The sequence below is a fragment of the Acinonyx jubatus genome, chromosome C2 (assembly GCF_027475565.1).
Source record: "Acinonyx jubatus isolate Ajub_Pintada_27869175 chromosome C2, VMU_Ajub_asm_v1.0, whole genome shotgun sequence".
Taxonomy (NCBI): Eukaryota; Metazoa; Chordata; class Mammalia; order Carnivora; family Felidae; genus Acinonyx; species Acinonyx jubatus.
This window is the reverse complement of record NC_069384.1, coordinates 94,824,454-94,850,231: the sequence shown is the minus strand read 5'-3', so window position 1 is coordinate 94,850,231 and position 25,778 is coordinate 94,824,454. Positions and strand designations below refer to the sequence as shown.

Sequence of the window (25,778 nt, the reverse complement as noted above, 5' to 3'; positions counted from 1 at the left end):
GAAAGAGCCCAAATGTCCATCGATGGATGAATGGAAAAAGAAGATGTGGTATATATATACACAATGGAGTATTACTCAGCAATCAAAAGGAATGAAATCTTGCCATTTGCAGCTACGTGGATGGAACTGGAGGGTATTATAAGTGAAATTAGTCAGAGAAAGAAAAAAATCATATGACTTCACTCATATGAGGACTTTAAGAGACAAAACAGATGAACATAAAGGAAGGGAAACAAAAATAATATAAAAACAGGGAGGGGGACAAAACAGAAGAGACTAATAAATATGGAGAACAAACTGAGGGTTACTAGAGGGGTTGTGGGAGGGGGGATGGGCTAAATGGGTAAGGGGCATTAAGGAATCTAGTCCTGAAATTATTGTTGCACTATATGCTAACTAATTTGGATGTAAATTTTTAAAAATTTAAAAGGATAATCATGATCCAACCTTATTGTTGGCCCACAAATCAGAATATGAAAATAAAGTTCATCTAAGATCGGAATAAATCAGGCCGTTAATAATTACTAAAAATTCTTCTCTAAAACATTGTCTCTAGGGGCGCCTGGGTGGCTCAGTCGGCTGAGCGTCCGACTTCGGCTCAGGTCATGATCTCACAGCTCGTGAGTTCGAGCCCCACATCGGGCTCTGTGCTGACAGCTCAGAGCTGGAGTCTGCTTCAGATTCTGTGCGTGTCTCTCTCTCTGCCCCTCCCCCACTCATGCCACGTCTCTGTCTCTCAAAAATAAATAAACATTTAAAAAAATTTTTTTAAACATTGTCTCTTACTATTCTAAAATTGTGATGATTAGTACTGAGGTGCTGGTCAGTAGAAGGCAGAACCAGAAAAAAATATCCATGCCTTAATTGAGTTTGAGGAGAAATCTATCTATAGGAGTAGTTCATCTCACTGCATTATTCTAATATTTGACTTTACTATTGGACTTCTCATCTATAAGAGGGGGCCGTGGCAATAGCTTTACAGAAGTCATAGGACCGAACAGGATTTTACTGTGGATTTCAAAGTACCAGGCATAGTATAAATATGATTTCACTGAGATAGCCTAACGCCCCTTTGATGGAGGTAGTCTCATCTCTTAAAGAAGTGAAGTTGATGTCCAAGGTTGCAGAACTACCACAAAATCCCAAAACCTATACTTCCCATATGTCAAGGTTTGCTAGACAAGAGACAGGAGCTGATCTCACCAAAATTGTGAGGAAGTGCTTCCAAGTTTACATCATTGTCGCTTCCCCAGTCAATGCAAGCCTTCAGGGAAAGCTCAGATACTCCCGGGGGGATAAAAGTCAACGTGTTCTAGAGACCGTGAAGCTTTTGACCAACCACCCAAAGCCTCAGCAGTGATGTTCCAGGCCGCCACAGACAAGAAACAGCTGCACTGGATGAGCAGAAGTCTTTCCACATAGGAGTCCTGCCACCTGCAATGCAAAAGGCCACCTTGAGATGGGAGTTGAAGAAAATGGGGGGGGGGGGGTGGAAAGAGAGGCAGAAAATGGGAGGAAATCTGTCCAGCGGTCAAGAAAGCCTCAGACGGTGAAAACCCCAGACCAGAGCAAGACTAAGGAGTCAAGAGGTCAGTTGCTGAGGTCTAAGGAAATGGGCTGGAATCATAGCAATGACAAGAAGCAGGAAGGGACTTAGAGTTATCTCAGGGCATGGTCGGCTGAAAGAAAATCAATCCATGTATGACTGCTCTCTATTTGCATAGGGCACAGATATGGGTGAGTCAGTACTTCTGCGTGACTTTAACCCCATCAAGCCAACTCCTTACTGATAAGATTGCACCTTCTGTGCTCCTGTGCAGTGGGGAGATTTGGCACTGTTCACCAAAGGTTTCACTACCTCTGAATGAAATAAATAATGTCTGTTGTCTTTCATTTCCCCTGCAAATTATTCCATGTGATCTATCTACAACCTGCAATTATGGGGCATTATCACAAGCATATTATCCAGAGGAGCTACAGGAACAGGCTGGCTAATTCAATGCCAATGGGTACACCGTTTTTCGACTAACAAAGCACTTTCCACTATAGTAGCTCATTTGAACCTTGTGCCAATTCTACAGAACAGTTACTCTCATTCCCACTTTATAGATGAGAAAGCTGAGGTTGAGAGCGGTTAACTATTTGGTCAAAATCTCACAGCAAGTGGCAGAGGCAGAATTTGAATAGGATCTTCTGACAATAGTACATCGCTCTGAGGGGAAAAATTCCAAAATAGGAGAACAATTGTGGGAATCGGCAAAGAGGAATGCATCCAAACGGAGAAGGTCCCTATGACAGCTGTAAAATTATTTCAAGGAGAAATGAAGACAAATTGGAATTAAGCTCTCTTTTAATTATACATTTACCGGTGATCTGTCATTGAGAAAGAACTAATACATAGAGTATCAATTTTCAGTAAATATAAATGGCAAAAAAGGCATTTAATGAATTGCAAATGACAGTGTTTCTAAGAGTAGTTATCAATCACCAGTAAGGGCCTTCCCATTTATTAGTGATATATTTCATTTCAGCAAAGAATCTAACAGGAATGGCTTAAAGAGAACACAGGGATGATGCAGATGGTGACTGGGAAGATAGGCATGAAAAATAAAATTTCTGCTTTATCCATTTCAAATGTGAAGGGAAGACAAGGAAAGGACCATATTTGCAAGTGGAACTTTAAAATGGTTAACTGATGAGGGGCACCTGGGTGGCTCAGTCAGTTAAGCATCTGACTCTTGATCTTGGCCCAGGTCATGATCTCACAGCTTGTGAGCTCGAGCCCCACGTCAGGCTCTGCATTGACAGTACAGAGCCTGCTTGGAGTTCTCTTCCCCTCTCTCTGCCCCTAGCCCACTCGTGTGCTTCCTCTCTCTCTCTCTCTCTCTCTCTCTCTCTCTCTCTCTCTCTCAAAAATAAGTAAACATTAAAAAAATGGTTAACTGATGAAATGTTAAGAAAACAGCAAACTCATCAACTGTAAGATATGTTCTTGAGCCAACTAACAACAACAACAAAGAAAAAGAAAAGAAAAAGCAGAGAAACTTGGCCAGAAGTAAAGAGCAGTTCAGAGAAGACAAAAGACAAAAAGGCCATCTACTGAAGAGTCACCATGGTTATAGAGAGGACTGCAACACGCTCCCAGTTGCCAAATTACCTCAGAGACAGAGCCTACCGATTCACACAGCCACAGGTATTTTCCCTGGCCAGAGTTTTATTCAAAACAATTTTTTTTTTAAAGTACTCTTACACTCCCTTCCCCTACCTCATCCTGCTGACCTGTCAAAAAAAAAGAAAAAGAAAAAATCAGTCTCTTTGGTCAACTGACTGATTTTAATATTGTTATAAAGTATTAATAGTTTGTTCTGGATGTGCTAGGAAAGCCACCATGCAAAGGATTTAGGGTAGTGTGAAATTATCAGGGGGCCATAAACCTAATAGCATCTCTCCACGCTATTACAGAGGCACAGTTCAGGAAAGAAATGTCTGCAATCGCAAAACTGGAAAAGAGAGAGTTGCAGAGGAGGGCAAAAAAATATCTGCACAAGGTTACTGGGATCAGTCAATCAAGTTTCGCCTTTCTTCTAAGTTTTAAATGACCAATTTATTTTAGCCACATATAAACCAGGGTGGAAATGTCTGCAACCACCTCTGACGCAAACCCAATTGCATTTTCCCCAGGAAATCTAAGAATTCAACTTCTCATTCAAATAACACTGCATATTTATGAAGCCAGAGTCTAATTAAATTACATCAGTCATCAATCCGATTTTGTTAAACTTCCTTTTCACAGAATTCCTAGTAGGGATGTGTGAATCCCCAAATATGAATGTTGAAATATTGAACTATTAGCACTATGTTTTCTAAACAAACCCTCTTATAAGCACAGCTGGCTGGAGCCTTGCACATCTTCTCCCTCCCGCACACCTATGTTTTTCCTCCACATCCCTGCTTCTGCCCTCCTGTCGTCCACCTCACTGGTCCCATAACCCAAATGGTACAAAAGTGTGAATGAGCAAAAACCAATTTTGTTATTACTACCATTTCCTTCTGCTTACTCTCAAAACAGAAGCTGCATAAGGGAGAAATAGGTCACATACAAAATTATTAGAGGATCCTTCATGCAAAATCATTCACCAAATGGGAGCTTCATAAACATTGACTGAAGACGCCATGACAATTCTGGCCCGGCCCTTGTGTCTTCGTCTCCAGGGGGCTCTGAATTGGGCCTATCTTTTAGAACACAGCTTCCCATTTTATCTCAATGGCATTTAAAAAGCTCTAAAGCAAAAATAATATTTAATGCTTTGAGAGTGAAATGAAGAATTTCTGCATAGTAGAAAAGACGCCTCTCTACAATAGATGCTCCACTCCCATAAAATAAGGCACAAAATTTCCCCTGATAGCAACGGATATATGCGGTCTAGTAGCTAAGAAACCTTTCCTTAGTTCCACCCTTCCCATATGGGTGGCCTGGAAAAAGTTACCCTCGTCTTCCTAATTTCAAGCCTCAGCTGCAGAATAGAATCATTCTATTTTCTCTAGTTGACCATATAGCTTTTGAGAAACTGTTCTTGCATCGCAGCTTAGAATGCCCTTAAAATATCTCAAATACGTGTGATTCGAAAGCCTCATTCCTGAGGCTAGAAAATTATACTCTCAGTTCCTGTCATTTTATATTTTATATTCATCTTACACTGGCATTCTAATCAAAATAAACATTCAAAAGCTCTTATAAAAACATGGCTTTAATCTCTCTTTTAAACAATTGAACCACCTTCTCCCTTCACACCTGGTTTGAAGAAAACTAAAAATTACGGAATGCAGGTGATCACTCTGAAGGAAAAAAACAAAGGGGCAATTAGATTAAATATCATTGGGATAAGCTGGACAATCCAAATGAAATTCCTAAAAGGATTTCTGCAACACAGTTGATAATTTTGAAATATACAACTTAAACTAAAAATGAACGAGGGCCCCTCAGGCGTCCAAAGATATACACAAGCACACACTTTATAAATACACACTCAGGCCTTTCTACTGGCTTATTCCTGTCTTTCAGTAAGACCATTCTCCTTCACCATAAGTGCACACAAACGTCAGTGTTCCTTAACACACTCTGTTTGGGTGTTCACCCCACTGAGCTCAACGAAACCTCTGGAACCACTGGACACATTGGGCAAATGTGCACTCAGGTGCAACTGAACATACCTGGACCATCCAACAACATTGAATATGTTTATTTAATGAATTTTCATGTATATGCAAGCGAGTGACTGATAGCACTGATTAAAACTAGCCAGGGAACACCTGGGTGGCTCAGTCGGTTAAGCGTCCAAGTTTTGATTTTGGCTCAGGTCATGATCTCACGTTGCCTGAGATGGAGCCCCTCAATGGGGTGCATGCTGACAGCGAGGAGTCTGCTTAGGATTCTCTCTCTCATTCTCCCTCTGCCCTTCCCCTGCTCATGTGCACTCTCTCTCTCTTTCTGTCTCTCCCCAAATAAATAAATTAACTTAAAAAAAAAAAACTAGCCAGGCATAAGGGTCATTGGCATTCAACGTCCAAACTTCCTAAAATATAGCACAATCCCAACTTTTCTGCTTTTGAACATGTCTGGATAGAGACATTTATTTTTTGCAATTCCTTCTCTGCTGTCCCAACATGCCTCCTCTAGAATTCCCAGTGCTCCCTTTGCATGGGAAGGTTGTCAGAAACATTTGTGTGTGGGATTCTAGAAAAACAAAAGACAAAAGTGACTAACAATACTAAAAATGCTCTCTCACAAAGCAGCTGTGGATTGTTTTTGTTGTTTTTTAATCTAAAACACTATTTTCTCTTTAGAAATGGCCACCAGACCGAATGGTCAAAAAGATGTCACAGCTCCTGGACTCTCAAAAGATCATCCACTGTCTGTGATGAAGTCTCCCCAACAATGGCCTTTCACAACTAGAAATCTCTCACCTATTATTGTGACAAAGGCCAGAAATCACAGGAGAATGCAACTACTAAGAGAATATTTCCAACTTCCAACCCTATGCCTGAAAAAGCTGAAAGAGAGCCTTACATTAACACATGTATAACCTTGGGGTCACCCCCAAAGGTAGCATTTGGAGCCACCTTGCTATCTCTATCTCCCTAATTCTTTAATTACTATTACCTTCTTCTTCCCAGTTTCTTATACCCGGGACTCATTGCTCCCCACCACCTGAGCTTCGTCCTCAGTGATTCTGATGTAATTGTTTCAGGGTGGATCCCAACCATTGGTATATAGAAGCTCTCCAAGTAATTCTCAGCAGTCATATTTGAGTGACTATCTTCTCTTAACCTGTCCACTGCCCTCTTTAAAAAACAAGCAAAAAATGGACGAGATCTGAGAACTCATTAGCCTCTTCCTTATTTAAATCTTACAGATTATTCAATTGTGCAACTAGCCAAATACTTCATTGCAAGGCCCTAGAGAATTGGATATTCAAATAAATTTGAGGATAGGTAACAGGACTTGGTTTCAGATGTTGTGCATGGAGGAAAGATCCAGAAAGTTGTCGCTTGCTTCCTTGCCTTACAAATATACTGGTGACAAGGGTGCCTGGGTGGCTCAGTGGGTTAAGTGTCGGACATGATCTCGGGTCATGGGTTAAGCTCAGGTCGTGATCTCACAGTTCGTGGGTTCAAGTCCCACATCCAGCTCTCTGCTGACAGTTCAGAGCCTGGAGCCTGCTTGGGATTCTCTGTCTCCCTCTCTGCCCTTCTCCTACTCACGCTCTGTCTCTCTCTGTCTCTCAAGGGTGAATAAATGTAAAAAAAAACATTTTTTTTAAATATTTATACCAGTGACCTTAGGAAAGTTAGAGTCACGGTGCATTGTTCAGAAAACTGAAATCTGTCCTATCCACTAGCAAGTTGTACGGTATAATTAGTTTGGTGATTTCAGGCAATGAAGTAATGATGTCTCCCATAAAGCACTCATTCAACAGAGATTTGTAGAGTTCCCTAAATAAAACTAAAAACACAAAGTGATGGAAAACCACACTGCAGATAACTCTGGGAAGAAAATGAAAGACAAAGAGATAACCAGCCCTTGTCATGAACCAACAATTGCCATAGAGCTGCAGCAAAATTCTTCTTTACTAAAAGTTGTATGAAATCACTTCTTTAAATTAAGGTCTCCTCTATCCAAAATCTTATTGCCTTTTGTGAGCTCTGGAATGCTCAGGCAATGTAATGTTCCACTTTTATATCCAGATGAAAAAAATAAAGCAGTGGAGTGTTCAGATCAAGTTCTTGGCTTCAGCGTAAAGCAGATCCCGTCGGGATCCCAACTCTGCACTTGGGACTGAGAGGCCTATGGTAAATAAATAACGTGTCTCCAGTGCCCTCATCTCTAAACCCAGATAATAATATTCCCCACCTCACAGAAGTATGAGAACTAACCTTAATAATGCATGAATACTCAATAATCTTGATTAGTACTATTACTTATTGTTGTTATTATAAATTAGCTTTATTCTACAGACAGAGAAACTGAGGCACAGAGAGGTTAAGTAGTTTGTCCATGGGGACACAGTAAGGTAGTAATAGAGCCAAGACTTCAGCCTGAATAATGTGGCTCCAGAATCTACACTTTTAATCCCTCCCTAGCATTTTTGATATTCAATCACTTTTAGAACTTTTCAACAGCACATTAAATTTATGCAGCTCCTTCCACCTTACACAAGGTTCCATATGTCATAGTATTTTTAACATTACTAGTCTGGAGAAAGCCAAAGCAGAGGTTGTTATTGTTCCTGTCTTATTCGTGAGGATGTTGAGCTCAGAGGGTTAGTGCCCTGCTCAAGGACACCAGGTTAATGAGTAGCAAAGTAGGGACTCAGACCGTCCCGAGTCCTCAGGCAGCATCATCCACCAGAAGAGATGCTCATGAACCCAAAGTATACCAAAATTTCGAGATGATCCCACCCAAGGAAAAAATAAGAGCCTCTCTTTCAAACAAATAGGGCTTAATGAGCTGCAGAGCATTTTCCTGTTAGGAAAGTTATTACTGACTGTCAAGTCTACATAATGAGAGGTTATGATGTGGTCAGGTGAATCAAGTGGTAGTGTTCCACACACCCCGGTAGCAGTCTACAAGCCCCAGACAACACCGCCCAGACAACACCACCAATTCACTTGGAAGGTTTCCTAAGATGCAGCTCATTGTATTAGGTATCAGAGTATTTCCTTTCTTTTTTTTTTTATGTTTATTTATTTTGAGGGAGAGACAGAGACAGAGTGTGAGCAGGGGAGGGGCAGAGAGAGATACAGAATCTGAAGAAGGCTCCAGGCTCTGAGCTGTCAGCACAGAGCCCCATGCGGGGCTCGAACTCACAAACCACGAGATCGTGAGATCATGACCTTAGCCAAAGTCGGACGCTCAACCAACTGAGCCACCCAGGAGCCCCAAAAGTATTTCCTTTCTTAAGGGTAAAACCTTGGTGACTGAGATTACCATCACTCAAGGGCAGGAAGAGTGATGTGATACAGAGATCATGAGGTCCTTTGAAAGCCCTAGATGCGTAATGCTTTTTACCTTGACATTTCCCAGCCTCTTCAGATCCATCTACCCAGTATTTTTACAGCAGAGAAACAAAGATACAATGCTGCTTCATGGGTCAAATGACATCTATGCTGGTATTTTAATACTGCAACATTGTCAATAGGGTGCTTACATCATTAGCATGTTAAGCGTTTAAGCAAATGAAGAGTTTGCTCAGGATTTCAAACTGCACCCAGCAGTCATGATGTTGGATGCACTGATTTCTGTGCCGAGTCTAGTGGCTGGAACATTGGCTTGGACACATATACCCAGCACTGCAAGATGGTTGGCAAAGAGAATTGGAAGAAAGGGCAGTGCTTTTTATCCTTATTTCTGTTTTACAAACAACAAAATCACATGCTGGCCTGAGACACAAGCCACTTCTCTGAGTTCATGTCAGTCTTTGAGTAGCACTATCTGCTACTAGATAAAAACTGAACCTAAAAGTAAGATGTATCTTTTGAAACCGCACAAACTTCTGTCCAGGCATTTCAACCAGATCTTTGGTCTCAGACCAAAGCATGGGAAGCATGCTCAGACTAAGCATGGGAAGAATAATTGCCCCTATGTGCAGACCCAAGGCTATGGGGCATTCACCCCGACTATGTCCTCCATCCTACTCAGTCATTGCAATCAGCATTGCCCTCACCACAAACCAGTGCGATACGCAGACCTTCGGCGAAACATCTCATTGCCCTTGTAATACACAAATTTCCTTTAAACTAGGTATTTGAACGTTCGAAAGATAGCCTTAAAACGCATTAAACTCATGCAAACTTTAACTCTCAAATCTGAAATGTATATTTTCTTCTGATGTTAGAGGAGTACACATTAAAGAAATTTTTGCAAGAATAGATGTGAAATGAGGGTATGCCACTGGTCATGTGCTACCACCCAGACCATTGTGATTCAACAGGAATAAAGCTGTTTCCCTTGGCCCTTGTCCCACTCTACTGAAACCATCTATTCATATGTCTGTCTCTCCCAATAGACTAGAAGTTCCTCAAGGGCAGGACACATATTTTATTTCTCTTTGTATACTCAGTGCCCAACACAGGCTGATGCACATATATTCATAAATATCTGTTTAAATGGACTAAATTATGAGTCGAGAAACCTAACATGTTCTTCTGATGCTGCCACCAACCTAGTGTTTACAGATCAAACACAAAACTCTGCCTCCTTCCATATACAAACGCCTTTGTGCTGGCTTCCAGATTGTGAAGCCAGCTCCATGTAATATGTAGCATCTATAAATGCATTTGACAAAATGATGTAAAATAGAATACTTCTACACCTTAGCTGTTCTGCCCTAGTAGAGAATGAGACAAGCTGAATACGCCTGCCATTCTCTAAATTTCAATGTGCCATGCTTAAAACACTTAAAAATCGTTCTCCTCATTTAGCTTTCTGCTCAGAGAGGTGTTCTCTGTCCACCCTTCTAAAATAAGTCCTGTGTATGATCCCCAGCAAGCTACCTTGCTTTATTTCTTCATACCAGAAGTCATTAGAAAAAGCCTGATTTTGTTTTCAAGTATCTTGAATGAAAACCATATCAACGTTAACACACAAGTCATTTAGCAGGGCAGGCAATGACCTCCACATCTGACAGGTATTAAGAGAAACGAAGTATAGTGTTATTTTCAGACGTAAGACCCCAAACACTTTGAATGGCATTGCAGCCTGGTGGGTGTGTGACTTCACAATGTTAGCAAAGTATTTGAAGAGTCACAGGATTCCATATTCCAAGCTCATGAAACCACTTTGTAGTAATTAATAACCAGCAACAGGCACTTGGCAATCTTTGTCTCACATAGCGAACTACTGTCATGGGTATATGTCAAATGCTGATGTTCAATATTTTCAAGAAAGCGAGTGTTTCCAGGATTTTGTTCATCATGCCATATATATACTAGGCACTCGATAGCCATTTGTTGACTCAATTTGATTGATCTCAGTTAAAATATGCTTTGAAAATGTTAACAAGAGTAATGCCCCATGGAACTACCTTTATGCATTCACAAAAAATATATATGAATTTGGAACAAATACTGTACTCTAAGGAATCAAAATTGCAAAGTAAATTAATTCTTAAGAAGATTTATATGACTAAATTTTAATTCCTTGAATGGTACCTTTTCAAATCCAATCTAAAATGTCTAGTATGTTTTTAATCTAATATAATCCAATGAGCTTTAATAAGCAAAGTTGTTCCCAGTAGAGCCAAAACCCAGCTATTCCATTTTTGTAACCTTCTGTGTAAAGGAATGAGCTGAACTAATTTTTTCTGAATTTTTTATATTTAATCAACAACACCATTGCCAAAGAAAACCACTTTTCAGAAGCCTCTCTATCCTGGTTTATAACTTATAATCAAAAACTGGAATTTTGCATCTGATGGGCTTTAGTGTGTAACATTATACTGTCATATTTTTGATGCTATAGTTAAAAGTAAGAGATAGTTTCCATTATAAAAATTTTCCCATAGCCTGGTTACCAAGTGAAAAACATTTTCCTATAAAAATGGTCTTTCCAATTCATAGATTAAAAATTTATTGTGGATAATTTTTTTAAAGACATCAAGAATTTTTTATTGGCTTCTGATAACCTTCTGTATTCATTAGTCACATCAGTGGTCTTTAAGATGTATATACAGGATAAGGCAGTGTGATAACAATGGACCATGCAAACAAAGAAATTACAAAAAAAAAAAAAAACCTTGATACTCAAAACCCTTATTCTTATCCAGTTAGAGCTTCGTGGATTGATTTCAGCTACAGCCTAATCTCAGTAGCAGGAGAAAAAAATGAAAATTGGGCATAAATATGAGGTCCAAAAAATCCAATAAGCTTGCAAATCACAGATATATGACAGTGGGTCTTAAAAAATATACCTCAGCTCTGGACTTCAACCCTTGGTCCCTCAGGGGGATAAGGGTGCTTGGAAATCTGATCTGTCCCGACAGGGTGAGGCAACCTTCTATGACCTTCCCAAAGCCCCGCTGTGCCAATGGCTCAGAGGCCAGCACACTTCACCCTGAACTGTGTATACTTCACTTTCATTTTTCCTTATAGTCCTGATTTGGGGAACTACTCTGTTCTGTTCTGTTCTGAAAACTGGAAACAACCCAAATGTCATCTAGAGAGGACTGGTTCAATAAGATGTATGACATCCCAACAACGGAAGATCTGCTGCCTTTAAAAGAATGTGTTAGATTGATACATACTGATGGGGGAAAGGTCCAAGGTATATTACCAAGTCTTAAAAAAGAAAAATGCAACTTCCTCTAAACAGTTCTAAATCTATGAATATGCCTGTAATAAATGCATGGGGGAAAAATCTACAACACATAACACTAAGTGATAAACAGTGGTCATCTGCATGCAGGCAGTGTGTGACAGAAGAGGGAGGACCACAAAGAACTTTCATTTTCCATGTGATATAGTCTTGTAGTTTTGTAATTGTTAGAAGTCTGTATAAATTTTATAATCACAGGAGTGCCTGGGTGACTCAGTCAGTTGAGCGTCAGACTTGGGCTCACGTCAGGATTTCACGGTTTGTGGGTTTGAGCCCCACATCCGGCTCGCTGCTGTCAGCGCAGAGCCCTCTTTGGATCCTCTGTCTGTCCCCTTCTCTCTCTGCTCCTCTCTCACTTGTGCGCTCTCACCCTCTCTTTCTCTGTTTCTCAAAAATAAATAAACTTAAAAAAAAAAAAGCTAAATTTTGGGGGCGCCTGGGTGGCTCAGTCGGTTGAGCATCCGACTTCGGCTCAGGTCATGATCTCACAGTTGATGAGTCCAAGCCCCGTGTCCGGCTCCGTGCTGACAGCTCAGAGCCTGGAACCTGCTTCAGATTCTGTATCTCTCTCTCTCCGCCCCTCCCCAGCTCATACTCTGTCTCTCTCTGTCTCAAAAATAAAATAAACATTTAAAAAACAATTTTTAAGCCAAATTTTGTAATCAAAAAAAAAAATGTTTCTAAGATAATGAAAAAAAGATTGGTTAAGACGTTAGGACATTATATAATAGACATACTAGGGTGAATCAAGTCTGAGCACGCATGAGTCTGCAATATCTATGGTTGGAACTTATAAGTCTACGAGCCATTGAAATTATATGAAAATCTTTATGCATATTTGCATTTTCTGGAGATAGGCTCCATACCTTTCATCAGATTCTTGCAAGTGTCTGAGACCCAAAAGAAGGTCACCAACCATGATTCTAGCAGAAACCAAGATAGTTGTTCCATCCCTCCATTCATTTTTGTTATCATCTTATCATGAAACATTTTTTTACTATTTATTTTCATAGTTCCTGCTAAAGGTAAAGTTTATAATCAGCACCAAAGTGTAAAATCCATGGTTCTTAGTCTCTGCCCTTCACTTAGACTCCCAAAAACCTTAACAGCAATCCTAAGAACAGGATAAAAAGTCGCACTTTGGGGATGCGGGCTAGTCTTGGGGGAGGGGAAACTCCTAACAGGCACTGAAACCCTTAATTGTTCAGGACTTGAGGACAGTTGTCCAAGACACTAATAGGCTTATTTTCTACATAAAGATAAGGAATTTGTAAAATAGGGGTGGGGAAGTAGGGAATGAGGTACAGGGATTCTGGGGGGCGGGGGAGGGAGAAGTCATAGTTGCATTTGAATTAAGAAAGCCCCATTGGATGAGTGGGATTAATTTAATCGGCAAAGTAAAACTCAGTGCAACATCATTATCAGCCTTAAATTGTTCAAAAGAACCTTCAATCATGAATGTACATTAAAAAATACAGCAAAATTCATGTTGCTTTGATCTATATTAATACTGCCTACACTGGGGTTACAATTTTTGTAAAAACTTGGCTTGTGATGACTGGTAAAGGTGACTAACCCCCAAGTCCCTGGGAAATACACGAGTCCACAAAATGTTTCACCATATCCACCTTGGCTCCACTGACAGTCTCCAGAATCAGGTCCATTGCAGAAGTTCTATAAACCTTAAGATCAAGTGTAGATCAATAACAATTTGTAATTTAAGTAAAGAATCATAGGTTGTACCTGCACTGGCAAAATGAGGAACATTACTGGTGAAAATTAGGAATAATACTCTACTTTCCAAATGTGCTTTCCAGGTGGTTTATCACTGTCAAAATAGGCCAATTGTGGATTTAGTATGCAATTAAAGTGTCAGATATCCCAGAATTCTAGTGCTGACATTACCTGGCCGTGCAGGTTTTACAGGCAAAGAAATTGAAGGGGTTCACATAATCCACCAAAGCACATCGCTAGCCACCATCACCCAACTGTACTGATATCAGCACTGTGCAAACCAGAAATGGGCTCTCCAGGAGTTCTATGAGTTAGCTAGAAAAATAAGATAGATAGATAGATAGATAGATAGATAGATAGATAGATAGAGATAGTGAAGACAAGGATTTTATCACAAAATTCGAAAATGATGGTAAGTGAAAATAATCCCATGCTATTGGAATGAAAAGACATAGAGAAATCGTATCTCCAGGAGTGATAAATGTGAATCTCATGAAGAAGAGAGGGTTTAAACTAACACTTAAAGAAGCAATTCGATTTTGAAGGTCAAAGTACAGTCTGGTAGATTTACCGATGAAGGCAACATTGTGGCCAAAAGTTGGAAGACCCAAACAGAAGGCTGGGCTGGCAAGAGAGCAAGAGGAGGGGAATGAGCAAACAAGTTAAGCTGAATAGAGCAGCCTTGGGTAGGGAGAGAAACAAGCCTGGAAAGGTAATAAAATAATAATGAACATGTGTTGAGCTCTTACTGTATTTCTGGCACTTTAAACGTATTAGTTAATCAAATACCCATGTAAGGTAAGTACTTTTAGCTGCTTGCCTCCATTTTACCCATCTAGGAAATGGGGGAGTCAGGATTCCAACCCAGGTCAATCTGAGTCAGAACCCGGGCTCAGAATCACCACATTTTTCTGACTCAAGAGTGGGAGGCCCTTATAGACCAGGCTAAGGAATTTAGGTTTCAGTGTCAGGTGTAAAAATGGGAGCCTGGTTATCTGATAACCCACTGATAATGCCCATAGGCATGGCTTATCACTACTCTAAAGACTCCTATAAAAGCATCCCATGATCTGATGGTTTTTGCAACAAAGTTAACTGATAGTAACAAGCATTTGTTGATCAGTCCCTTGACTATAGGACTGATTTACATATTGTAAAGTGCTCAGTCCAAATTTTACTAGGAGAATCTACTGTATTGGTATTCCATCAACATACCTTGTCCTTTTAGTCCTTAGGACTTAATTAGGACTTGATTTTACCTGTTATTTACCCACCACTTGTGCTAGAAATATAGCTCATGATAATAACCAGAACATGTGTGTTTACTTTCAAATGTCCCCTGAATATATATAAACCTTCCTGCAAGGAGAGCCACTCTTTTCCAATAATACAGTCATCCCTTAAAAATGAACTTCTTCATCTTAGGCTCATGTCTTAAAAATCAATTGGGTTCTTCAATTACACGTGGACAGGGTGGGACATCTGGACCCTCCTACGGGGCAAGGGTGAACTCTTCCTCTGCTATACCCACAGTAGCCAAATCGCTTCTTCTCCCACTGTGGAAAACCACAGAAAACTATTGCCTAATGATTTACTTCCAACCCCCAGCCCACAAATCAAAGAATTGGGTTGGGTGAGAATAAGAAAGAATGGTGGCCAGTGGCTATGAGAGAGGGAGCGAGTGTTTCCGTTTATTTTCTTAAGCCAATTAATGATAAAGCGGCATGGAGGGAAAGAAAGACACAACATGGCTGTGAAAAACTTTTTTTCCAGATAAATGGCCAGATATCAGATTCTGTAATAAGTACTTCCACCTATCAAAACACACACACGCATATACAGACACACATGCATACACACACATTAACTTTGGGTTGGAGCAGGGAGATAAGGATCTTAAAAATACAAGATAATATTCAGGAAGCCTTGTGGATATTGTAAAATATTGGAACTTCGAAGGACCCTTGGAAGTCATCTAATCCAGACATTGCAAACCCAGGGTCCGTGAGACCTAGCAGGGTCCTAGCAGGGTCCTAGCAGACAGAGGTGTTCGGTTAGACCTGCAGAATGTTGTTTGTTGTGGGTTTTTTCCTTTAGCTGAGTCAACATTTTAAAGTAGAGAAAATTTAAACAATAATCCGGGTATGTGACTTCTCCTAAAAACTGGAAGACCCAGCAGCACTGAGCCCCTTATCCAAGTGGCAGCAGTGAGCTAGAACTAAGTAGCAGCTGCCTCCTTTAGACAAGGCTTGAACTCCTGGTTTGCCACAGTCCCCACTACTCTGTCTTGTTCTAGAATACAAGTCTGGGTGTCGAGAATTTAAATAAAATAGGAGATGGATTAGTGCTTACACCCACCTTGCTTCATTCATTTATTGCACCTGCCAATTTCTGTAGGCATTTGAGTTTACAAGCTCTGCTCTAGTCTATTCTCCTCACTTAGAGAAGAGCAATTCAGCTACGGTGGTAAAGTGACTTACAAAACTCATTCCGTTACAAATAAGATGTTCGTTGGGAATGCAAGCTGGTGCAGCCACTCTGGAAAACAGTTTGGAGGTTCCTCAAAAAACTAAAAATAGAACTACCTTACGACCCAGCAATTGCACTACTAGGTATTTATCCAGGGGATACAGGTGTGCTGTTTCAAAGGGACACATGCACCCCAATGTTTATAGCAGCATTATCAATAATAGCTAAAGTATGGAAAGAGCCCAAATGTCCATCGATGGATGAATGGATAAAGATGAGGTATATATATATATATATATATATATATATATATATATACACACATACACACACACACACACACACACACACACACACACAATCGAGTATTACTCGGCAGTCAAAAAGAATGAAATCTTGCCATTTGCAACTACGTGGATGGAACTGGATGGTATTATGCTAAGTGAAATTAGTCAGAGAAAGACAAAAATCATATGACTTCACTCATATGAGGACTTTAAGAGACAAAACAGATGAACATAAGGGAAGGGAAACAAAAATAATATAAAAACAGGGAGAGGGACAAAACAGAAGAGACTCATAAATATGGAGAACAAACTGAGAGTTACTGGAGGGGTTGTGGGAGGGGGGATGGGCTAAATGGATAAGGAGCATTAAGGAATCTACTCCTGAAATCATTGTTGCACTATATGCTAACTAATTTGGATGTAAATTTTAAAAAATAAAACAAGTTAAAATTAAAAAAAAAAGATGTTCGTACACAGGGATTATGGTCTAATGACAACTGGAGAGTATGCACAACTAAATTTAGTGTGTGTGCATTCAATGCCAAAATCAGCAGAGCAAGGTTAAAATTCCAATCATTGTATTTACACAGTGCCCCCTCCCCAAATGGAAGATTCTCCTGTTTTTGGAATAAATGTACTGCCTGTTTTGGCTTAGTTTACAGTTTCAATGTGCCCAAATTTATCCCCAGGGCATGATTTATTGAGAAGACATACAAAATGCTCACTATATATATGCAAATACTTATAAAAATTAGACTTTACTAAAAAATAGAGCAGAGGAAAATATGTCTAAAAAATTCCTCTTCAGGGATACATGCAACCCCATGTTTATAGCAGCACTGTCAACAATAGCCAAAGTATGGAAAGAGCCCAAATGTCCATCGATGGATGAATGGAAAAAGAAGATGTGGTATGTATATACAATGGAGTATTACTCGTCAACCAAAAAGAATGAAATCTTGCCATTTGCAACTACGTGGATGGAACTGGAGGGTATTATGCTAAGTGGAACTAGTCACTCAGAGAAAGACAAATATCATATGACTTCACTCATATGAGGACTTTAAGATACAAAACAGATGAACGTAAGGGAAGGGAAGCAAAAATAATATAAAAACAGGAAGGGGGACAAAACAGAAGAGACTCTTAAATATGGAGAACAGAGGGCTACTGGAGGGGTTGTGGGAGGGGGGATGGGCTAAATGGGTACGGGGCATTAAAGAATCTACCCCTGAAATCATTGTTGCACTATATGCTAACTAACTTGGATGTAAATTAAAAAAAAATAAAATCTTAAAAAAAAATTCCTCTTCAGAAAATTTCATGGATACATTGGAAGGAAAATGATAAATTTGCTGAGTGATCACTTTTGACTTAGGTACTTTGCATGCATCACCCCAGTTAACCCTCACAGCAGCCCGAGATGGGTGGGTATTCTTACTCCCACTTTACAAGGAAAGGTACATTCAGAGGCATTCAGTGAGTGGTAGATGACCTGGCTATTCAATCAGGGACCACACCCAGATTCAAACTCTCATGAGCACATTTATAGTGTTCCTGAAAGAAGGGAAGGTGGCTTGTCCATGCACACAGAGAGCTCTCACTGATATTTGTATCCAAGCCTGCCCATTGCCAAAGCCCACCAAGTGCTCTATACAAGGACTTTCGCAAATGTCATAATTTGAACAACTCTGACACACAAAATTAATTCCTTTAGGCAAGTTCTTGAGCAAGGTTAAGAAAGTCTTGGTTCTTCCTGTTAGTTATAGTCGGTGACCCCTAGGCAGGTGTTTACTAAGGGAACTAGCAAAATCTCTTTTCTAAATGAAACTTCTTCTTAGATTTGTTATAAAAGACTATACAAGCCAAGAGCATGTTTGCTAATGAATAAGAATAATAACTAAAATTAAAACAAAAAGTAATTCAAGAATAAGAGCTTTTGAAGAGTCAGGAATTTGATTAAAAATTCACTTGCTTTTTTTCTATAATGAAACAGTTCCTTAACCACAAAACAGCTTTTATAATAATGCAGAAGAGTAGGGTTCCAAGTAAAACACTCCCCCCATTTTAATCATGGCTATTATTTTTGAAAATGAAAATGGCTGAGGTCATTGTAGTCTATTTTAGGGTTTGCACGAGTTGGTGGCATTTTTTTCTTGGCTTTGAGCTCTCCATGTTACCAACGAACCCTTATGGGTTTTGCTATGTGTCCTTTCAAATCCCATTCTTTTTAATAATGTTTTACTTTATACACATAAATTAGAGTGAATTCCACTTTCTTTCCTAACAACTCCAGATGGGGTCCACACTTTCAGGAGGACTAGAGCTTGCTTTTTTTTTTTTTTTAATTTAGCATGTACTTCTTAGAACAAGTATGTTCCTATCTGCATTAAAATGCTGTGGGTGTTCAAATGCTAAAGAATTAGTAAAAACATAGAATTCGTGTAGTCTTTTTCAAAATCAAACTGAAACATGAGGCTAGCATTTGTGTATCTACCCTTTCAAACTTATAAAGACAGACACACATAAAGAAAAAATGCCCAGAAGGAAAACACCATCTGGGCAGAGTTCTACATCTACCAAAACCTACGGACTGGGGGAGTCTACAGATAGCCATTTAGGACACACCAGTGAATCTCCCTGTCCCCTATAGGACCCAGCAGACAAAATCATCAAATATCTAAAGACACTACAGTTACACATTCAGGCCTCCCTTTCCATGTGATTAATATCTCACTGACTTTCTGAACTTAGCTTTATTTTTTATTATAATTCGCTATGACAGCATGCAGACCAACCTAAGATCCGTCTAAATAGCGCCTACCCAGCCACAAGTGAGAGACCATCTTTACAAAACATACGTACAGTGAAGCTCTGCCTATTAAAATGCCTTAAGCTCTGTTTGTTTGTTTATTTTTCAAAAAAATCAATGTGCAAGCCCAATGTAATAAGATGCTGTAGCTTTTATGAAAGAGGTGAAATAATTTTAAACACAGACACACAATGAGTTTATTTATTTAGAAACTTGTTAAATAGAGTCTGGGAATTCAAATATTCAATGTTGACATTGTACAGAACTGGCCAGGAGCCAGAACCCAGTCTCCAAAGGGACCTATTGGACAAGGAATTCAGGCCTTTCTCTCCTCCCACTTGAGCTAAATAGGTAGAGGCCATTAGTTATACCCACAGCAATATCTGAACCGCACTCAAATAAGCTGCCCTCGCCAGGGCACTTCAAAGGAGGGCAAGTGTGTTTAGCTTTTTAGTGCTGAACTAGAACACTTTTGAAAGAGTTTTGTAAACAGTTTCTTCCTTATGTAGAAATACCTCTGAAGTTTCTTGTATGGCATGTAAGCAAGGGTGATTCACAAGGATTATACTTTTGTTCATTTGCTGGAGGAAAATATCATATCAACCTGTGTGCAAATGGGAAATCTGGAAGTAGAAGCCCACTGCTTCTGTCTTCCTTTCTCCCTCTCTTATTTTCCACTCCATTTGTTTGTCTCCTTTCTATCCTCTTCCTCACACTTGTTCTCACTACACAGCCAATTTCCTTGAATATTCTCTAGTAAACTCAGAAGGCCAGAAGAGTGGGAAGGGGGAAATCTAATTTTAGAAAAAGGACCGTGGCAAATGGGGTGGGGAGGGAACTAATGATTCATACTGGGCTGCCCAGCCACAGAGAAAAGCAGACCCCACAGACCTTTTTTTAGAAAACGCCTAGAGCACGGGTTCCAGCCAAGGAAGGGTTAACCACCACTCCAGAAAAATGTGCCTAGCATCATTACAGTGTGACTGTCTCCTCCGGGCCCGGCCCGTCTCTCCGCCCCCCACGTCAGCCCTCCCCAGTCTCTCTCTCCTCTACCAGGGAGAGTGAATGAAGGTGTGCCTGCCCCTCCTCACTTGAGTGTTCCTTAACCCCGGACGTGTGTGAGAGAGAGAGAGAGAAGTGCGCGCGTGTGCATGTGTGTGTGCACCGTCAGTGCAAACCACGCTCGAGGGAAGCAGTGGGCCAGGCACGCAGCACTTCTGAGGCTGGAGAGGGCAGAATTCTGGCCTAAGTTTGGGAGCCAGGAGCTGAGCAGCGGGAGGCAGGAGGTGCGGGGGTCCTCCCTGGGTGAACTCGGCCGGCCGCCCCTAGGTTCCTCCCCAGCTCCACACCCCCCCCCCACTCCTCAACGGAGCCCACTCCCACTGTCTGAGACAATTGTGAGATGAGGGGTGGCAGGGGCTGAGTACCTCGGGAACAGGACTGAGAGCCACTGGCCAGAAGGTGACAAGTCAAGTTTCTCCACTTCAGGGCCGCTTCCAGCAGAGGCAAAAGGGAGGAGGTGCAGGGAGAGAGGGGACCGAGCTAGACGTGCGGAGGGCAACAAGTCAGCTCTCCTTTGCCCTCTTTTGCCCTTCTTGCCCCCGGAGTCTCCATCCTTGTCCTTCCTGCCCCAGGCCACGTCTGCAGCGATAACCTGGCCCCAACTTGCAAAAATGAAACAAAGTAAACTCCCAAACGACAAGATGTTTAAAGGGAAACCGCTTACAGAGTTAGTGCCTTCAACTTTTTAAAAAAAGAAGAAAGCAAAAATTGCGTAGAATGACGCGTTAATTTCTATTCAGTAAGCGTCCTACGTGTTGAATGTCTGTCGGCAGAGGAGGCCCGGCCCCGGGTAGTAGGGAGAGGCCTCTGCTTAGAAAGCCGGAGAACTGGGCTACCCCGCACAGACGCGCTCACGCACACTTCCACACACACTCACGTGCACAGCGTCGCCCAGACCTGCGACTTCTCAGCCCCCACAAGTACAAGCCTGAAAAAGGAGCCCTTCTCTCCAGCCTTCCTGCCTCTGCAGTTAATGAACCATACCCTTCCACAGTGTTTAGGATGGGGTGGGGTGGGGGGATGAAAAGCGTTATTAACCTTCTCCTAAACATAGATTTTTTTTTTTTTTTGGCGAAACACATCGAAATGCTGCAGGAAGACTGCGCTCCAAGTGCCAAATGCAATAAAGAAGCCCTAAGCCAGGGTAATGGTCAAGTAATGGCAAATAAACCGCCTTCCTAGAAGGGGCCTCTGCCTCCGTCGGGCGAGCGTTTTTCCTCCTCAAAAGCAGTCTGAAATAAACAAGTAAAATATGTTTTTTAAACAGAGCTCTGTATTTCGATTTTTTTTTTTTTTTTTTGAGAGTGAAGAAAAACACAAATAGGTGGGTTTAAAGGGAGTGCAGGCTGGAACCTGGGTGCAGGTTTCCTTTGTTATCTCACGTATTGCTAAGGTGAGGAGTTTAAGCACGTGAGGGAGGGTCGTCATCTACCATACCTATTTAAGAGCCTCTTTTTAAACAGAGATCAAGTGTACAAGTAACAAGTGCCCCCCTCTCCGGGGTCTTGCTAAGCGCATCGCCTTCTGGGTCTTTACGAGACTTCTGGGGGGCCGGTAGCTAAGGGGGGTTACACGTTGCAACTCGTTCGTTGCTGTGATTGAAACCCTGCCGGGTGTCACTTTAAGGAAGTGGGGTGGGGGGGTTGCTTCAGTGTTTGGGCTCAAGACAAGCTGGGCAGACCCAACCTGACTTCTTCCCCATCGCCAGGAGAAAAAAAGTTACAACTGGCAATTCGGACACCGCCCAGGTGCTATCCTAGCTGCCCAAAAAAACCGCTGGGAAGCCTCCCGGCGCTTGCCAGAGTCTGCTTGGCTTTTAGTTTTCTTTTCTTAAAGATGGGAATAAAAGCCAAGGGCTTTAGACAGTACAAATGTCAATCTTCTTGCTTTTCCCTTCTTTGTTTTTTTAATTAAAAGGTTTATTCCTCCCAAATGATTTGCAACGAATTTATCGTTTTCAACTATTGTGTAAATATATATATATATATCAAGCACTGTAAGTTGGAAAATGGGCAGTGCATTCATTCTGGGCTTAACTTCAGTGGGTACTGTCAGGGTCCATGGGATCCTGTACTGTAGGCAAGACCAGCACAGGACTTGGCCACCAAAGAAATTTACAAAAGACAAAAAGAATAACAAGAATCCAGAAAACTACTGTTCCTATCTGATTTGTTTCCATTGCAGTGTTTACTCTGCATAAAAAAGTATAAAGGTGTGCTTTTTAAAGTAGGCTGGTCACACTGCCTCTTCCTAACCCAGAAAAAGAAAGAAACGGGTGAGACAGAGCGGCAAAGTTTTCGTTGGACAGCACGGCAAGGGGTCACTGACTATCTCCGCCACGCGCAAGGAAACTCACGCACTGCAGAGGGGGAAGGAAATAGCGCTTTAAAATACAAAAAAAAAATCCCTAGTTTGATATGATTTCCTTTATTACCCAGATTGTAACTGAAGAATTGCATAAAGCAGCGCTTCTGCCTGCCCGGGGCAGGCTGCGCGGTGGCAACAGCTGGAGCAGCGCGAGCGGGAACCCGAGGGTCAGCAAGGGAAGTTTGTAAGAGTTCCTATCTAGTTATCAGACAGCGGCGGCGGCATCCTTAGAGACACTAGAGACAAAATGAGTAGGTCTCCTACTGGATGAATGACAAGTCTCATCAGATCGGAAAACGAGGTTCTGTTTCTGGATGTTGAGCGGGCTGTGCGTGCGGGAATGTTTTAATAGGGCGGCGTATAGCTTGGCAATTAAAACAGTTGAAAAAAGTTGCTCAAGAAAATTCGAAGGGTTTTGTGTTCTGCTTTCACTTCGGCGGATACCGGGCGATCAGGCGCAAAGCATTCGGCTTTCACTTCATAATTTAGGCATGGTTGAAATAGGCTCTCCACGCCCCCCCAAAACCGTTCTCTTCCCCCCCCCAGCCTCCAATCTCTCTCTCTCTCTCTCTCTCTCTCTCTCTCTCTCTCTCTCTCTCTCTCTCACACACACACACACACACACACACACACACACACTCCAAACCTTTAGCCGGAATTCAAGCCCCCAGGCCTCCAAGCATATGTACATTTAATTCCTCCTCAGATGAAAATAAAGACATCGGCCTCATTTAAAAGTGAAAAGAAAAAAACAGGACTTCTACTGGCTCTCTTTGACAGTGTCGCAGCTAAGTGAAATGAACAACATCCAAAAAAGAAACAGATGTACTGATGACCCAAGAGCCCTATATTTAGGTTGATCCCGGAGACCAGGGTGAAAGGAAACGTATTGGGAAGTGGAGGAGTGCTTGAGTGAGGACTGGACGAAGCACTGGAAAGACGCCTACGATGACACCATCTCGCTGGGCTAGACCTTGGATTCCCACTGCCAAAGAAACCCAGCCCGCAGAGGTGCCGCTGCCTTAAGGCGCGGCTGCTGAGGGGACTTGGAAGGCTGGAAGGCTTGGGGACGTACTTGCTTTTAATATGCAAGAGAGAAGAGGGCGGGGAGATTGGGGATTTTCCTGGGGAGAAGCATCCTACCCACCCCTATCTCCCCTTTCTCTGGTCCACAAGCAAAACAATTAGCTGTTTTCGGCGAGTGGGAGAGCGAACGGCGGCCTGTCCCCTCCCGAAGCTGCTCCAGCCTCGCGAGCTGACACCTCGAGGAGAGGGCTTTGGACTGCTAGGGTTTGCTCCGGGTCTCAGCACCTCAGAGTCCCCTTAGACTTGTGGTAGAAGCTTTGGGGCAAACCCATTCCTAACGCCTAGAGTCCCGATCGAGGCTTCCGCCTTTCCAAACAGTGTCGGCTCGGCGGACAATTCCAGGCGAAGTCCCCTAACACTTCTGCGAGAAGAGTGGGGGATGGGGGCCCTGCCGCCCCAGCACTGAACCCAATCTCCCTGGTCCCGCGTGACCAAGGCCGCTCCACGCCGGGCAGGCAGGGGGCGCCGGGGAGGGTGAGTGACCCGAGACCCCGGCTGCATCCAGAAATAGAGCAAGAGGCTCTGCCGCGCTCTCTCAGCGGCCTAAGGTCCCGGCAGCCCGCCCCCTGGGGGTCACTCGGCTCCCGGCCAGCCTGGAGCTCGCTAGCGGGAGCAGGCCCTTTCGGCCCCCTTCTCCTCCTCGGCTGTCGCCGCTGGCTGCGCTCCCTGCACTCCTCACTCTCCACGCGCTCGCGGGGCCTGGCCTCTCCTCACCTGCCCCTGGCTCCGCGGAGCCGGTAGCTCCGCACTGCCTGTGCCCCACCACCACCACCACCACACACACTGCGACTACAACCCCCACTCTCGTCTCCCCCACTCCCCACCCCAGTTGTCCCGCCGCGCGGCGCACGCCGGAGAGCACCGCCGAGCGCACAGCGCCCACTACCGCAACCGCCGCTCGGCGCAGCTCGGCGCAGCCCGCCAGCCCGCGCAACTTCCAGCGGCCGCCTCGCAACTTTTCCCAACTCCACCACTGCTGCCCGCCGCCGCCGCCACTGTGGCTCCCTCCGAGCCTGCCACCCACCCCAAACCCCAGAAACAAACCAAGGCTCGAAAAAGCTCCCATCCCCAGACCGCCCCCCCATCCCCCGCTCCCCCTCCCATACCCGGGACTAGCTGGTTGGCCAGAGGCAACTCTCCTCCGCCTGGGGGGAAGGGGAGGGGAGGGGGAGACTCTCTCGTCTTCTCTCCCCCCCACCCCACCCCACCCCTTCCCGCTTGCTCTCGCGCGCTCTTCTCCCTCCCACCCCGGTCTTGGCTGCCCCCACCCCCACCCCCACCCCGGGGTTGCCACAGCTGGTCGGTGCACGGGGCTAAGGGCTGCCCCGGCTCCTCTGGCGCCCAAACCAAGAGCGAGAGCGCGGGCGGCCGGGCGCGAAGGCTGGGACCGGCAGGTTGCTGGGGCTGCGCTGCGCCTGCCCTCCGCCCGGGGCCCCGGCGCGAGAGGCAGCTGCGCGCTCCCTCCCGGAGCGCTGGAGACAGATATGCAAGATGGCAGAGGAGGGGGAAAGCCAATAGAAAAGGGATATTGCACCTACTTGTGGCCAGTTTCCTTGCCCTGCCTTTGGATCTCATGCTGTGCCCAGTCCTGCAGCCGCTGGTGTGTGGTTGGGTTTTTTTTTTCTTGGATCTTTTCCTTCTTTTGCTTTCCCTCTCGCTCCCTCCCTCGCTTCTCTCTCTCTCTCTCTCTCTCTCTCTCTCTCTCTCTCTCTCTCATACACACACACACACACACACTTACACACACTCACTCTCTGTCTTTCCCTCTTTCACTCTCTCTCCCTCCCTCTCTCCCTTTCTCTCAATCCACACTCGCTATCTCTCCAGCATTGTCAGTTCGGACACCTTCGCACATGCGCGCTAGACGCCCCTCCAACATCTCAGCGCCGCCAAAAAAAGTTTGGAGCGATTTATCACTTTGATTTGGAGATCTTGTCAGATGGCAATCGCCGAGGAGGCGGAGAAAGGGAGCCACGGGGAGGGCGGCGGGGGGCGGGGAGCGAGCACAGGGAGCCAGAGGGGAGCAGACACCTCGCCCCCAAAAAAGGCGGGGAGGGGGGGGGAAATAAAAAGACTAGGGCAAAGGACT

The 25,778-nt window shown here is 43.3% G+C and overlaps 1 protein-coding gene across 9 annotated transcripts in view; it reads right to left on the bottom strand.

The window, feature by feature from the left end:
- MECOM (MDS1 and EVI1 complex locus) overlaps positions 1-25,522 on the bottom strand; it is a 555,921-nt gene extending 530,399 nt beyond the window's left edge. For 3 of the 9 annotated variants that reach the window (XM_053221230.1, XM_053221229.1, XM_027061468.2), the window contains exon 1: positions 25,228-25,514. Coding sequence is in view for 7 of the 9 variants with exons in the window: in XM_027061468.2 (XP_026917269.1) it covers positions 25,228-25,264 (37 nt within the window). In the remaining 2 variants the exon portion in view is untranslated. Of the gene's footprint in view, positions 1-25,227 lie in introns of all 9 variants that reach the window. The other 6 variants (XM_027061473.2, XM_027061471.2, XM_027061474.2 and 3 more) reach the window with 3 other exon arrangements.
- Positions 25,523-25,778: the final 256 nt, after the last annotated feature.